Genomic DNA, 17,610 nt, shown 5'->3' with positions numbered 1-17,610 from the left:
AGTTTGGGGTTAGGGGTTTGGGGTGAGGGGTTAGGGGTTAGTGTTAGGGGTTAGAGGTTAGGGGTTAGAGGTGAGGGGTTAGTGTTAGGGGTTAGTGTTAGGGGTTAGGGGTTTATATCTTATGTGTATAAACCGTGAAACTAACTGCTCCCCATAAAATAGAGAAACGAATTTGTCATCGCCTTCTAGCGGAAAAATTTTTCCGTCTTTTCTGTATAGCTCCATGTGTTAAAAAATCCATTTGAATTGTTCCTTTTATTTCATGCACATTCTTTTGAAATAAATACAAAGTTTTGATTCCACTATTTGCTAATTAATGCAGTGCAAAAGTTTTCGGGGTGAGTCTGTATACCTGCTACCCCAAGTTTGGCGCCTATATGTCTTCCTTTTTCATTCCATTTCTTTAGAAATGGTGCTTGGCCAATTTCTGCTTGCAAGTAATTTCCATTCTAGTCGTCAGTTATGTTTGAAATACATCCACCCCATCCAGTTCACAAACACAAATACTAGGAACACAGGCGCCAGCATTGGTAAAAGTAAAACGTAATAACAGAAAGTAGTGGATTCGTAACAGCACTGTGGGAATTTCTCGCATTTTTCCAGCTTCAAAACTCCAGAGAAAATTGCGGTAATACAGACTAATATAGGAAGACACGCAATAGCAACACTCTGGCAAGATACCGTTGAAAGCATAGCGTTTTATTACACACAAAACCGAAATTTTTCAGCAAATTTAAACTTTGTTTTTGTAAAGAAATCGGATTTATTTACAAACTGCTACAGGGAAAGACCCTGTATAAAAAGCGCTATAGAAATCTTAATACTACATTTATTTATTAAGAAACGGGGGCAGAATATCTAACACGTTCAATAGAGAAGTAATGGATAGAAATAACCAAACCAACCAAAAGTCATGTCTGCTTATCCACACACTGCAATAGCTTCAGCAGCTTGACTGTGGGCATGGGAGTAGCAATCATGGATAAGTCACTCAAGTTCCCACCCACAAGGGTATAAATGACCAAATCAACCAAAAGTCATGTCTGCTTATCCACACACTGCAATAGCTTCAGCAGCTCGACTGTGAGCATGGGAGTAGCAACCATGGATAAGTCACTCAAGTTCCCACCCACGAGGGTATAGAGAAATAAAACACTCAATAGCTTTTAGAGCATTTTATTTACTTCGCCAAAAGATAATACAGTGTTAAACGTCAGGTTTTATAATATACAATTATCTACACACTGTAACACACACAGTAATACTATAGCTATGGAAAAACATTTGTACAACAGTAGAAATACTCAAAAATGATGATCATTGAAAAACTAAAAAAAAAATACTTCATAAAGTGTAAAACATACGTTTTAATGTTTAAAAATTATCTTACTATTAAGAAAAAAAGTTTTAGGTTTTCAGTTTTCTAAAAATTGATGAAAATAAGCTAACACTAGATGGGAGGCAAGAGCAGCGACCACTGAGCAGCTGAATGGCCTCTCTTGCGCGACATTGCAACAAAAACAAGTGTGCAAACAAGCTTTACACTGCAGAGCAAGAGACATATGCATGTTATAAAGGTATGATGAGATGTAACTATAGGCGCCAAACAATCAAAAAAGCTTTCAAAAAAAAATTATAAAAGGCGGAAATTTTTTGATTATTAATGTAAATTTTTTAAACCACTCAACAGTTTAAAATTGCCCACTTTGGGCCAGGTATTGGATCTATTACAGAAGGTAACAAATCTTGGCCTAAACAAGCTAGGCTATTATAGAAAAATATGGGTTATTGGTTGTATCAATATACAAAACAATATAGGATTGAGCTAAAGACAATAGTTTTCGTTTGTTGCCACAAACCTACGCCTTTGGTCTGCAGTGTAGAAGCATTTTTGGTTATGTTTTAAATGACATCCGCACGAGTGACATAAGATTGCGTTTATAAGATATCTATGTGGACTAAACAACAACATAGTGCACTGTAGCGGAAAAAATAAAAAAAGTTAAAAATTTGAAGTGCAGTCGTGCACGTGATTAAAATAGAAATCATATAAATTCGACAAAAAGCAGCCTAAACAGTAGAAACAACATTATATTATTTGAGCACAGAAATTAAAACACATAGTATATACCCATAGATAGATACTTTACAGTGCAGGTTAGCTTAAACATTGCTGCATATTATAAATATAACATATTGTTTTGAAAAGAGCGTTATAATGCAATTCAAATAAGCCTGTTGGAATCAGCAATTATAGCTAGCTAATTCATGTAAGACCCAGCAGAATGGAACTGAATAAAAACAGCATAAAACACCATATTATGTTAGCTATTTAAAATTAAATCTTTTCTGTTATGTAATTAGTTATAGGCTATTTAAAGTTACCCCGCAAAGTAGAAATATTCGACTCAAAAATTACGGTCGCAACTGGTCATAACTCGAACCTGCGATTCTGTTTAAGTTGTATATTGCTCCCTAGTGGCCAAACCCACCTAGTGGCCACTATTTCCGAACTCCAGCGCCGATAGCGGTGAGCGCTGATTGGTTGATGACCGAATAAGACTGAGCGTAACTACCAAGGCGTTGCTTGGGGCTCCCAGACGATGAAATGTTCTTGTTCATGCCGGACACTTGTTTACGTCCCGCGCGGGGTGGGGTGGTGGCTTGCATACCAGATGATTGGCCTGCTATGGCAGAGCTTGGACGCTGGACTGGGTTCTGTAGATTGGAAGGGAGATATATTAAACAAATTACTTACATTTGTATAAAACTTTTAAGCAATATTCTTTGTCACCAGCCATATCACACGTTCTAGAATAAGTAAAATAATATATAATAAAAAAAGTTACTTAAATAGAAAAAAAAAATTTATAATAAAAAAAGTTACTTAAATAGTAAAAAAAATATATAATAAAAAAAGTTACTTAAATAGTAAAAAAAATATATAATAAAAAAAGTTACTTAAAATGGGTTCAATAGCTTATAGAGAGGAATTTTAATAATAGAGATACAGTGGGTGTTTTAATATAATTCCGGTCAGCTGTTCTATATAAGGTTGTTCTGTAGGTTAATGGAGGGTATACTATGTACAACTGTTTAAGTAATTGAAATTAAATGACTTGAGAATTATGATGTAACAATACAGCATAGTCTCATATACAGGGGGTAAGTGACATCACAATAACAGTCAACAATGGCTATTATGATGTGGTTATGAAGTCATGGGAAAACAAGTTTGAAATCTTATTTTATAAGATGTTTGTGATGGAGGGTGACCTTTGTTAACGAAGCATTTCTATTGGTTGAAAATGTTTTAAGCGAATGTGACATCACAATACCAACACACGCGGCGATTATTACAGAATAAAGTGTTGCCAGATCAAAAACTGTACACTTGTTTACTGCTGCCATTGTGGCTCTAAAAATTATTCAATCAGAAGATACTTTGTATTTGAGTTTTTAAAAGTATAACCTGTGTGTTATTTTGGCGTTTTTACAAACTTTTAAAGAAACAACCAGTTAAACTAAACAGAGAGCCTTAAAAACACAAAGGTTTATAGAATTAATATCAAGCATAAAATGAGTAAAGAAATTTAGGGATTTTTTTTTCTCCAAAATATTTAAAAATTAATTTTTTTTGCACCTCTGCAATAGTTATGAACTTGTCTACACTGCTTCAGGAGCGCAGACAAATCCATTTTAAAACCTAGCTGGCAACACTGGCTTATTTATGACAAGTTAAGACGCGTGGAGTGCTAGTTTTACAATGAGAATTCCATTTTATAAAGATCGTGTTTCGATTACCGGGTTTATTTCATCGTGGGAAACGTGGTTATTACATCACAATCATATTATGACATCACAAAAGTGATTCAGATTGAAACAATGGAGATTTAAAGCCGGCTTTTGTAATATGACACAGAATCCTGTTTCTTTGTTTGTTGTTGTTTTAATGAGTTTTAAATGTGTAGAGACTGTGTTACAAGTACCAAGCTGGTCTTTATATAACACTCACTCTTGTCTCATCTAACACTGAGGATGGTGCAGTTTCAGTAAATCAACTTTAACCATCCTCAGTGTTAGATGAGACAAAACTAAAACAATAATTTTTCAACCAAACTTAAGTCACAAAACAAAACTATCCATGCTAAAAATATGGCATTCATATCCTTTACAAATCACCCATATTATATTCTAACTGATCCACTCACCATTCTAGAAACGTTGATTGTGGGGTTGTCTTGTCTCGTGAGTAGTTTGTGACCATGATCAGCGTTGAACTGTTGCCGTAGCGATCGTGATCGAGTCCCGTTCACGGGTTGCGATGGGGCCGATTGTTGACGGTGTTTCAAACTTACTGAGGCAGTTTATAGAAACTCAATAATATAGATTCTATTCTATAAGGGTGAGGTCTTCAGTGAGGCACACTTGAGACCTGGGATGTAGGTCTATTACCCCAACACCCAGGGTGCTACCATCTAGACCCCACTGAGGCAGTTTATAGACACTCAATAATAGAGATTCTATAAGGGTGAGGTCTTCAGTGAGGCACACCTGAGACCTGAGATGTAGGTCTATTACCCCAACACCCAGGGTGCTACCATCTTGACCCCACTATACATACATTAAACAGGCACCTATATTAGTTTCTAAACACAATAATAACCTGATAGCTGCATTACATGCTGTGACAATCTCCTGAACTTCATTAGGGTTGTGTAATATTCTTAATACTTCATCCATGTTTGAATTGAATGTAACTTATTTATCCTCGCATTGTAGGGCAACAACAGTCCTTAAAACACAGGTGTTATGTTTCATACACCTGAAAACCTTGTGCCCGCTTTTAAGTTGCAACGAATGTAATTTTTTATCTTCTTGTGGCAAGGGCAGCTTTACACAGCTACAATGGCACCCTAATGAATTTTCTACTTAGTACTTTAAATGTTTCTATTAAATAAGACACAATTAAAACAAATCAATATAAATGAGTGCAAACATACAATATTTACAAAGAAAAAAAAGTTAAAAAAACATGGGACTATACAAAGAAAACGGAAATTTTTTTCCGCTAGAGGCGGTAATTATTTAAATTAAAAAATACGGAAAATCGAACAAAACAGCACTACAAAGTGTTAATAAGTGTAAAACAAATTAATTAAATAATAAAAATACTTTTCTAAATATATAAAACACTAGTAAGAACATATTTCCCACATTAGGTCGGTTATATACGCTCTTTCGTTCTGGTTAATGTCGTCGAGTCTGTGGTGTAGCGGTTTGTGTGCGGTCGTAAGCTCTCTTTGTTTTATTTTCACCGGGTTCGAGTCCCGCACAGTGGAATACTTTTTTATATTTTTTTTCAAGTTTTTTTTGTTTGACGAGTTTGGGGTTAGGGGTTTGGGGTGAGGGGTTAGGGGTTAGTGTTAGGGGTTAGAGGTTAGGGGTTAGAGGTGAGGGGTTAGTGTTAGGGGTTAGTGTTAGGGGTTAGGGGTTTATATCTTATGTGTATAAACCGTGAAACTAACTGCTCCCCATAAAATAGAGAAACGAATTTGTCATCGCCTTCTAGCGGAAAAATTTTTCCGTCTTTTCTGTATAGCTCCATGTGTTAAAAAATCCATTTGAATTGTTCCTTTTATTTCATGCACATTCTTTTGAAATAAATACAAAGTTTTGATTCCACTATTTGCTAATTAATGCAGTGCAAAAGTTTTCGGGGTGAGTCTGTATACCTGCTACCCCAAGTTTGGCGCCTATATGTCTTCCTTTTTCATTCCATTTCTTTAGAAATGGTGCTTGGCCAATTTCTGCTTGCAAGTAATTTCCATTCTAGTCGTCAGTTATGTTTGAAATACATCCACCCCATCCAGTTCACAAACACAAATACTAGGAACACAGGCGCCAGCATTGGTAAAAGTAAAACGTAATAACAGAAAGTAGTGGATTCGTAACAGCACTGTGGGAATTTCTCGCATTTTTCCAGCTTCAAAACTCCAGAGAAAATTGCGGTAATACAGACTAATATAGGAAGACACGCAATAGCAACACTCTGGCAAGATACCGTTGAAAGCATAGCGTTTTATTACACACAAAACCGAAATTTTTCAGCAAATTTAAACTTTGTTTTTGTAAAGAAATCGGATTTATTTACAAACTGCTACAGGGAAAGACCCTGTATAAAAAGCGCTATAGAAATCTTAATACTACATTTATTTATTAAGAAACGGGGGCAGAATATCTAACACGTTCAATAGAGAAGTAATGGATAGAAATAACCAAACCAACCAAAAGTCATGTCTGCTTATCCACACACTGCAATAGCTTCAGCAGCTTGACTGTGGGCATGGGAGTAGCAATCATGGATAAGTCACTCAAGTTCCCACCCACAAGGGTATAAATGACCAAATCAACCAAAAGTCATGTCTGCTTATCCACACACTGCAATAGCTTCAGCAGCTCGACTGTGAGCATGGGAGTAGCAACCATGGATAAGTCACTCAAGTTCCCACCCACGAGGGTATAGAGAAATAAAACACTCAATAGCTTTTAGAGCATTTTATTTACTTCGCCAAAAGATAATACAGTGTTAAACGTCAGGTTTTATAATATACAATTATCTACACACTGTAACACACACAGTAATACTATAGCTATGGAAAAACATTTGTACAACAGTAGAAATACTCAAAAATGATGATCATTGAAAAACTAAAAAAAAAATACTTCATAAAGTGTAAAACATACGTTTTAATGTTTAAAAATTATCTTACTATTAAGAAAAAAAGTTTTAGGTTTTCAGTTTTCTAAAAATTGATGAAAATAAGCTAACACTAGATGGGAGGCAAGAGCAGCGACCACTGAGCAGCTGAATGGCCTCTCTTGCCCGACATTGCAACAAAAACAAGTGTGCAAACAAGCTTTACACTGCAGAGCAAGAGACATATGCATGTTATAAAGGTATGATGAGATGTAACTATAGGCGCCAAACAATCAAAAAAGCTTTCAAAAAAAAAATTATAAAAGGCGCAAATTTTTTGAGTATTAATGTAAATTTTTTAAACCACCCAACAGTTTAAAATTGCCCACTTTGGGCCAGGTATTGGATCTATTACAAAAGGTAACAAATCTTGGTCTATGTAAGCTAGGCTATTATAGAAAAATATGGGTTATTAGTTGTATCAATATACAAAACAATACAGGATTGAGCTAAAGACAATAGTTTTCGTTTGTTGCCACAAACCTACGCCTTTGGTCTGCAGTGTAGAAGCATTTTTGGTTATCTTTTAAATGACATCCGCACGAGTGACATAAGATTGCGTTTATAAGATATCTATGTGGATTAAACAACAACATAGTGCACTGTAGCGGAAAAAATAAAAAAAGTTAAAAATTTGAAGTGCAGTCGTGCACGTGATTAAAATAGAAATCATATAAATTCGACAAAAAGCAGCCTAAACAGTAGAAACAACATTATGTTATTTGAGCACAGAAATTAAAACACATAGTATATACCTATAGATAGATACTTTACAGTGCAGGTTAGCTTAAACATTGCTGCATATTATAAATATAAGATATTGTTTTGAAAAGAGCGTTATTATGCAATTCAAATAAGCCTGTTGGAATCAGCAATTATAGCTAGCTAATTCATGTAAGACCCAGCAGAATGGAACTTAGCTATTTAAAATTAAATATTTTTTGTTATGTAATTAGTTATAAGCATTTAAAGTTACCCCGCAAAGTAGAAATATTCAACTCAAAAATTACGGTTGCAACTGCTCATAACTCGAACCTGCGATTCTCTTTAAGTTATATATCACTCTCTAGTGGCCAAACCCACCTAGTGGGCACTATTTCCGACCTCCAGCACCGATAGCAGTGAGCGCTGATTGGTTGATGACCGAATAAGACTGAGCGTAACTGCCAAGACGCTGCTTGGGGCTCCCAGACGATGAAATGTTCTTGTTCATGCCGGACACTTGTTTACGTCCCGCGCGGGGTGGGGTGGTGGCTTGCATACCAGATGATTGGCCTGCTATGGCTGAGCTTGGACGCTGGACTGGGTTCTGTAGATTGGAAGGGAGATATATTAAACAAATTACTTACATTTGTATAAAACTTTTAAGCAATATTCTTTGTCACCAGCCATATCACACGTTCTAGAATAAGTAAAAATAATATATAATAAAAAAAAGTTACTTAAATAGTAAATAATATATATTAAAAAAGTTACTTAAATAGTAAAAAAAATAATTAATAAAAAACTTACTTAAATAGTAAATAATATATATTAAAAAAGTTACTTAAATAGTAAAAAAAATATATAATAAAAAAACCTACTTAAATAGTAAAAAAAATATATAATAAAAAAAGTTACTTAAATAGAAAAAAAAAATTTATAATAAAAAAGTTACTTAAAATGGGTTCAATAGCTTATAGAGAGGGATTTTAATAATAGAGATATAGTGGGTGTTTTAATATAATTCCGGTCAGCTGTTCTATATAAGGTTGTTCTGTAGGTTAATGGAGGGTATACTATATACAACTGTTTAAGTAATTGAAATTAAATGACTTGAGAATTATGATGTAACAATACAGCATAGTCTCCAATACAGGGGGTAAGTGACATCACAATAACAGTCAACAATGCCCATTATGATATGGTTATGAAGTCATGGGAAAACAAGTTTGAAATCTCATTTTATAAGATGTTTGTGATGGAGGGTGACCTTTGTTAACGAAGCATTTCTATTGGTTGAAAATGTTTTGAGCGAATGTGACATCACAATACCAACACACGCGGTGATTATTACAGAATAAAGTGTTGCCAGATCAAAAACTGTACACTTGTTTACTGCTGCCATTGTGGCTCTAAAAATTATTCAGTCAGAAGATACTTTGTATTTGAGTTTTTAAAAGTATAACCTGTGTGTTATTTTGGCGTTTTTACAAACTTTTAAAGAAACAACCAGTTAAACTAAACAGAGAGCCTTAAATACACAAAGGTTTATAGAATTAATATCAAGCATAAAATGAGTAAAGAAATTTAGGAATTTTTTTTTCTCTAAATTATTTAAAAATTATTTTTTTTGCACCCCTGCAATAGTTATGAACTTGTCTACACTGCTTCAGGAGCGCAGACAAATCCATTTTAAAACCTAACTGGCAACACTGGCTTATTTATAACAAGTTAAGACGCGTGGAGTGCTAGTTTTACAATGAGAATTCCATTTTATAAAGATCGTGTTTCGATCACCGGGTTTATTTCATCGTGGGAAACGTGGTTATTACATCACAATCATATTATGACATCACAAAAGTGATTCAGATTGAAACAATGGAGATTTAAAGCCGGCTTTTGTAATATGACACAGAATCCTGTTTCTTTGTTTGTTGTTGTTTTAATGAGTTTTAAATGTGTAGAGACTGTGTTACAAGTACCAAGCTGGTCTTTATATAACACTCACTCTTGTCTCATCTAACACTGAGGATGGTGCAGTTTCAGTTAATCAACTTTAACCATCCTCAGTGTTAGATGAGACAAAACTAAAACAATAATTTTTCAACCAAACTTAAGTCACAAAACAAAACTATCCATGCTAAAAATATGGCATTCATATCCTTTACAAATCACCCATATTATATTCTAACTGATCCACTCACCATTCTAGAAACGTTGATTGTGGGGTTGTCTTGTCTCGTGAGTAGTTTGTGCCCGTGATCAGCGTTGAACTGTTGCCGTAGCGATCGTGATCGCGTTCCATTCACGGGTTGTGATGGGGCCGATTGTTGACGGTGTTTCAAACTTGGCTGGAAAGTAGTGAGGGTTAAAATGGATGAAACCAAAGGTTTAATACATGGGTGTTGCATACCATTGTTACCATATGACCCCATGCACGTTATTACATGGGGTCATATTGTAAGACTCAGCCTGCTGTAGAGTTAATATACTTTCATGTTTATCCTCGGAGTGAGAAACCAAGGGGTTTAATACACGGATGTTGCACACTATACATGGTGGCTTCATACACCTCATGCTCACTGTCGAGTTAGGATACTTTAATGTTTATCCTCGGAGTGAGAAACCAAGGGTTTAATACATGGTGGCTTAATATGCCTTTAGGGGAGCTTAGAATGTCGGCAAAATTAGGCACAATAACCGAAACGAAATTTGCAAATTTTACATGGTGTATTGAACCACCACATTTTTGTACCAAGTTAGGAAAAGAAACATTTCTGTTTATCCTCACAGTTTTAAACCTTCAACACACAGATGTTGTACGCTGTGTTGGAACAACACGTTTTAACTTCTACCTCAAACAACACACACTTTACTATGTAAATGTTAAACCAACCTATTACACTACTTTCATGATTATCTTTAGGGTTGGGAAATCAAAGGGGTTTAATATATGGGTATTGTACACTGTGTATTAAACCCCTTGGTTTCCCACCAGAGGATAAACATGAAAGTATCCTAACTCGACAGTGAGCATGAGGTGTATGAAGCCACCATGTATGGTGAGCAACACTCGTGTTATAACTTGACAGTGAGCATGAGGTGTATAAAGCGTCGGATGTTGTACAACGAATCTAAACAAACAGCAACACCCAACCAACTGCCCACAAATACTTATAAATACAAAACCAAACCAAGAAACCACACACTATGTTAGTATTCACACCACCCCACTATAACTCCTACCCCTCCCATGCTATGATGTCGTTGTAATGTCGATTTATTGGCACCTTGAGTGACACGTTGATGTCTCATGGCTTCACGATTCTGGTTTATTTTTATTTTTTTATTAAAAACTAAGTTTTTGTATATAAACTTAAGTTTCCAGGCATATCACACTAATATAGCTAGTTTGTCTACTGTTGTTTTAATATCCTATCGTTATATCAACAACTAAATTCATACTTTATAAGCTATTGTACAAAATCAAAGGCAAATTACACTTGTTTTCTAAAATAGACTTATTTTCTTAATGAACCAATATTTTAACAACTTATACACGTCGTCTGTATAAGGTTGAAGGACACTCAACAGGACAAAATACTTTTCACATTAAAGCAATGCATATAAGCATATCTAAGCTATTTTTGACTAGGTTCAATTTCTATATGGGCAAAATCATACTGTAAGACATACCAGGTGACTGAGATTTAGGCCAGCGTTGGCCAAATACCACTTTTTACTTCATAAAGTGAGCCTTTATAGTATAGTAGAGTGGGGGAAGATGGGACACCTTGTCATTCTATTTTCTTGTCCCATTTGGTAGTAAACAAAGAATATTCAAAAAAATATAAAACCGTATCCTCACAACTCCCATATACCGTTGTTAATTGTTTAAAAACATGATCAGGATATTTGGATATTATGTGCTAAAGGTGTCCCATCTTCCCCCACCCTACTATATATAATAAAGTAAAAATGTTTACATATAATATTGTTAACATTCAAAGGGCTGTATAGTAATATAACCACATATAGCCCCAACAACAACAACATACAGACTAACAAGTGGGCCTCTATACATTATATAATGATATACAGTTCAGTATACAACGTATACACTCACCCCATCGAAGCTGTCTTGCCTCTGCACAGGTTTACCAGCACTTTGAGCTCTGTATGCTTTTCTTTGGTTAGTTTGTTGAGGTGAACCCATCTTTACAGTACGACCGAATGCAACACCGTACTGACCCTGCTGTAAGTTAATAGCAGGGTAACATGGATACCTTTAGAAAATGATATCACATTGTATTCTCAGATCTCGCAGCGTGGTACGCCATTGGTCACAGGATTTGGGCCCGGATTGGGCCATTAATCCAATATCAAAACACTTGTAGCTTTAGCACATGTTATCCAATGTTTTCTTTTCATGTTTTTGACAATTAACAACACTTTTAAAAAGTCGTGAGAATATGGTTATGTAATTCTGTAAATATTCTTTGTTTACTACAGAATAGGCATTGAACTTTATAACGAGGTGCAGGAATAAATAAGTAACAGTCATTTAAACACGAAAAACACCAACCTTCTGGTGTGAACCATTCATCTGGTATTTTTTCTCTGGTGTTGAACTATTTGAATGGTAACCATGGTGTGGTTTATCGCCAGCTGCGGTTACTTGGTAATGGTGGCGCTGGGGTTGGGGTTGGGGTTGGTAACCATTATGGTGGGTAGTATGCTGGTCCTCATAGTTGTGTGCCATGTTATGGACCAACCCTGGCTTACTAGGGTGGCTTACCTGGTGGGAAAGAAGAAGTTGTGAGTATATGCTGCATGTTTATTGTTAAGTTATAACATGGGTCACTATTTATACGTCTTGTTCTGTTCTATTTTACGGAGGTAAGGTTTTGCACGGTTGTACATCAGGGGAGCTGAGGCCAGAGTTGGCCCATTTCCCCAACCCCCAACGGTGGTACAACCCATATTAGAGCGATCACTGGATTGAAGCAATATCCGTTAAGTGTCTTCACCAACACATCTGCCTATAAGTCAACCCAATATCCTTTGGTTATGATGGAGGTCCCTAACCACTAAGCCCTGGACACCGTGAACCCCATGCTTGCTGTCAAACATACACCCCATGCTCTGTGTCGAACTTACACCCCATGCTCGGTGTCGAACTTACACCCCATGCTCGGTGTCAAACTTATACCTCATGCTTGCTGTCAAACTTACATTTCTAGGTTCCGCAGGAGGGGGGGTTTCAACTCGTTTCTGTTTCGTAACTTCTTCAATTATTTCATCAGAATTCTTTTGTTTGTTCTGTAACAATAGGGTTTATGACGCATGAATATAATAATAACATTAAGATTAAAGTGTCAAAGATAGAAAAGTAATGCATAACACTTAATCATAGAAGGTACAGTAATAACATGTACTTTAACATGAGATAAGCCAAACCATAAGTCACTTTGGTGTAATGAGCCAACTTTGGTCTTAGCCCCAGTATGTCTGGCCTCTTTAATTGGCCAACTGTAGCATTTTTCACAAATTATTGTGAAAACGCCACAGTTGGCCAATTAAACTCATATAGAATAAGTTCCAGGTCCCTTAACATGCATCTCTTTGTAAAATATTCCGTAAGTAAATTATACATGTATATAAACACTTTATATGTTATAAGTTGTATTAAAAAGATGAATGAATGAAATTTATTTCGTCTCTTCGGTCATAATAAGAAGAACAAGAGAGTTGGTAAAAGCGAAAAGACGGGTAGTAATGGTAAAACAACAGTTGTTAAAACACGCTTATTGATAAAAAAAGAAAGAAATATTGTTTTGAATAAAAGGCGTGACCGTTACACCCTACAGATGATACAATGTAAAAATTTTGTTAAGAACATTTAATTAAATACATTAAGGTTCTAATTGGAAGAAAAGATGGCTTTCGTTTAAATTGTATTAAAGTTTGAGTTTTAAAATTACCTGTTGTTGTTTTTCATGTAACACTGCCCTGCGTTGTCTTCGAGCCATTGTCTTACGTTCCAGTATCATCTGTAACAATATATATTGTGACTCACAATTGAACAATTGTGATGTAAGACCACGTATAAAATGGACAAGCCAATAATATTGTCTCTAAGAAAACATTTATAAAATTTTTTTTAAAAATTGGCAATGAAATACTTAAACAAGAGGATGGGGAATATAATATTTATAATAAAATGTTACAATATTGGCAATATAATAATATTTCATAGAAATCTTACACTCACCTCGTAAAGTTTGCATCTGTACTCGGCAACACTGAGCTGTATATCATCATCTAGTGGTGGGAGTACGTCGTAATCGAGGACGCTCTCCTCTCGTGAACTGTGGAACCTGAAGGTGGATAGCGGGGGTTGATTGGGGGTTGAAGGACATACAGTTTTGAAGTTGTTGAATGAAAACCATCTTACTTTGCAACATATGGATGTGAAAGACATTCCTTTGCTGATAGTCGTTTCTCTGGGTTAAACACGAGAAGATTCTCCATCAAGTCTAAAGCGTCTTCTGGTGCGTCAGGGATCAGGTCGCGAAGATGTTTGCGAGGTCTAGGGGGTTGGTGGGGTACTGGTGTTAGTGTGGGTGTGGTTGCTGTAATTGCTTTAGGGGCTTAGCTGTGAGCATGGGAGTGGCAACCATGGATGACCAAACCACTCATAAAATATACAACTTATCAGTAAAACCATTTATAAATATATAAACAGCCAAAATCAACCAAAAGTCTTGCCAGCCAAAAGCCATCAAGATAGACAAATCAGTAAATCAGAGTATAGAAAACTAATGAAATAATCCATTTGCCCTTACATAGCATTAAATAACAGCAAAACAAGACATAATAAACAACAATATAAAGAACTTAAAAAAATTTAAAAAAGACAAAAAAGGAAGAAAAAAAACACTTTTCACTATGACTATTAGACTATACATAACTATAGCATTAGACGTCCTACCTCATACTAGCGCGATCCAATATAGAATGTCCGTACTCTGAATGAATGGAATCTACATCAGCTTTTGTCGGGCGTGGTATGGAGCTCATGATCCTTTCTATCTGGTTTAACGTAGAAGAACCAGGGAATAGTGGTTTTCCCATAAGTAGCTCGCCTAGTATACAGCCTACTGACCACATGTCAACTCCCTTGGTGTATCTGGGGTAAAGGGGAAAATGTTATGAAGACCTGCATCTTAATTATAAGTGTTTTATATTGTAATCTTTTTTATCTAGGACATTTAAGATCATGATTAAAAGATTGCAAGAAGGTCTCTTTCAAACTTATACATTTACACAACATACATCTAGTCGTTATTTTATAAAATGTTCTCTATATTATGTAACTTTTCGACTTTTGCTTTGTGCAAGCTTACATTACAACCCGAAAATATTAAAATTAGATTCCAAAGTAAAGTAAAAATATAGGGATGAGCAACCTACCTTTGAAAAAACATGCATTATCATTCATAAAATATTCTATAAGATTTCCATACCTGGGTGAAGCGAGAAGGATCTCCGGCGCTCTGTACCACCTAGTGGCCACATATTCGGTGAGGGCTGGGTTACCACCGGGTTGTTCGGATTCCTTGAGCTGCGTGAGCGACCGTGCGAGACCAAAGTCGCAAATTTTGACGAAACAATCACTGTCCAGGAGGATATTGGATGGCTGGGTAGATATTTATGAATGAATGTAACTTAGTACCCTTGTGTGATGGAAACTACAGTCGTTACAACACGGGTGTTCTATTTTAATGACAATGAAAGGATGTAGCTTATTTATTTTCGTGTGGCGGGAAATAACAGTTGGTATAATAACATGGCCCATGGGTGTTCCATTTAGATAAATAGGCTATATGAAACTTATGTATCCTAGATTCCTAGCATGGCGGTGCAGTGACAGTCCTTAGAACATGGGTGTCTTATTTCATACACTTCCTGCCAGCTAACGAGTTACCACGTATTTAACTTTGTGGTTGATTATTTTGGGTGGGAAATTTATTATAATGTAATGTATGACAATTTAGACAACCCATAAGGCCCACACATATCTGTTTAACTTCTGCTGTGAAAATGTATTACACAAAAGATAATCGAGTTCTTTTCAATCTTTACCTTGTGATCTCTATGTATTACATTCCCCGAATGCATATACATGGTAGCTTTAAGTAGTTGGTACATTATATATCGCTTGTGGATGTCTTTTAATATATTCCCTTTCTTTATAACAGCGTGTAGGTCAGTATCTGGATGGAAAAGCCATGTTTATGTAATACTTACTCAAATGTTAGATTCATAATTACTTTATGTCAATCAAATACATTCTTGTTTAACTAGTTTGGTTTTACAGCAGCACTTCTTAACCTTTGTTCTTTGTTGTATCAAGCATCTCTTTCAAGTTAAGTTTAACATAGGTCGCTTGTTGGATGAAGCCCAAAAAAGAGTACGTTTTTGAATAAGGCTTAAAAAAGATAAGGCTCAAAAAAGAATATATTTTTGAGGCTTAAAAAGAGGATAAGGCTCAAAAAAGAGTATATTTTTGAAGTAAACGTAATAATAATCTGTAATCAGCCTTATAGTAAAACCCACCCATATAGAAGAGGAGTATAAACCTAATGCTGCTACCACTAAGTTATAGCAAGATTGAAACAAGTTCTCACCCATAAACTCAAACACGAGGTAAATATCTCTGTCGTTATCCGCCTTCATCACGTTAAGTAGTTTAATAACATTGGAATGGTCCCCAAACTCCTACAAAGTATTAAAATGACAAGTAATGACAAATTACAATTCATTTAACAACTACAATCTGTTACTTCGCTGTTACTAACCGTTTAACCCCGACATAGTGGTAACACATAACAGATAAAATATAGGTTTTTAATAAAAGTTATATCGAACTTGTAAGTGAAATTAAATCTTTATAAAATAAATGTCTGTATTTCAAAATTGCAAAATATAATTATCACAAAATAAAATCTTTGTATTTAAAAAAAAATCAGTAAAAACATCAGTTTAGAATCTTAACTATAAAAAGTCTTAAATATAAAAATTGTCTTAATTATACATGAGTTTGAAAATGATTAAGGACATAATATATTAGATATTGTGTGTTAATTATTGTCACGCTAAGATGCTGATGTCAATTACACATAACAAGCTAAACAAGCAACCTGTAAAAACATGATTTCACGGAAAGTTCTTTGAGCATCTGTGCAGTTTCGGAAAGCATCGAAAATTTTCTTCAAGGCGACAATTTCTCCAGTTCTTCTGTCAAGTGCCTTCCATACAATACCATACGCCTGGAAGGAATGACTGGTTGGGCATGTAAATACATTAGTGCAGCTATAAGGGCTTTATTTCACAGACGTTCCAAAATTGTCAATGTCATTAAACTATCCACAAATACAAGTCTTAGAAATTATGCCCATGGAAAATTAGTAAGTATTTAGTGTTTAAAGATGTACTTAAAACACGGAAAAACGTCATCATGTCTAGTCTTTTAATTTTATGTTCTGCCCATTTTTCAAACTGTAATAGAAACTACCCAAACCTACATTTAGAACAATGAAAGAATGGTCGGTAAAAATGTCTCTGTTCAAACAAAAACTTTCCAATCTGGCCAAAACCTATTTACTTATTCTATAATTATCTTACCCCTTTCCCCAATCTTCTTTTAATTTCATATTTTTCAGTAATATGAGGATCAATGTCGTTACTCATTTTCCTTTTCAATCTAAACTTGAGTTATAAAACAACTGCTGAAACAGTTGCAAAATATTCCACAAATTTTCACTTCAATTTTAAATATCTTACAGTTATCTAGAATGTACAAAACTTTAATTAGATGTTAAGGATACTGGTCTGCAGTATTTACTACTTTCAAATATTTTTACAAACTAAGTAATATGAAAATCCTTAACTTTCTTTGTTTCTGCAAAACGTTCGTCTATAATTTTAAAAAAGGCATTAACTATTACACATAAACACCACTATATACACCCAATACAACAGTCGCTGTATACTAATAGCGTGCTATGTTATCCAAACACGGCTTTGCCCTGCCTTCGAAACCGAAGTGTTAATTTGTTTAGTTTTGTTTCCGTTATTTTAAT

General features: G+C 35.1%; 1 protein-coding gene across 4 annotated transcripts; it reads right to left on the bottom strand.

Annotated features, from left to right (window-relative positions):
• Positions 1–1,160: 1,160 nt before the first annotated feature.
• On the bottom strand, positions 1,161–17,352 carry LOC149734432 (extracellular signal-regulated kinase 2-like). 4 transcript variants are annotated; one of them, XM_089881058.1, is made up of 17 exons: positions 17,153–17,352; positions 16,669–16,797; positions 16,156–16,246; positions 15,611–15,741; positions 14,992–15,164; positions 14,457–14,654; positions 13,920–14,054; positions 13,737–13,842; positions 13,447–13,515; positions 12,698–12,784; positions 12,048–12,260; positions 11,589–11,714; positions 10,709–10,789; positions 9,667–9,813; positions 4,667–8,069; positions 4,212–4,357; positions 1,161–2,718 (listed from the first exon to the last, which is right to left on the bottom strand). In XM_089881058.1, exons 1-15 carry the CDS (start codon positions 17,216–17,218, stop codon positions 7,854–7,856), a joined length of 1,968 nt encoding a protein of 655 aa, XP_089737184.1. In that variant the 5' UTR covers positions 17,219–17,352; the 3' UTR covers positions 1,161–2,718; positions 4,212–4,357; positions 4,667–7,853. The 4 variants fall into 4 exon arrangements, with proteins under 4 accessions (XP_089737184.1, XP_089737183.1, XP_089737185.1 ...); XM_089881057.1 differs by having other exon boundaries at positions 11,589–11,717; positions 17,153–17,351; XM_089881059.1 differs by lacking the exon at positions 10,709–10,789 and having other exon boundaries at positions 11,589–11,717; positions 17,153–17,351.
• Between the last annotated feature and the right edge of the window lie 258 nt (positions 17,353–17,610).

This window comes from Ciona robusta, chromosome 7 (assembly GCF_009617815.1).
Source record: "Ciona robusta chromosome 7, ASM961781v2".
Classification (NCBI taxonomy): Eukaryota; Metazoa; Chordata; class Ascidiacea; order Phlebobranchia; family Cionidae; genus Ciona; species Ciona robusta.
Note: the sequence above shows the minus strand (reverse complement) of the source record. Positions and strands in the feature narration are given on the sequence as shown.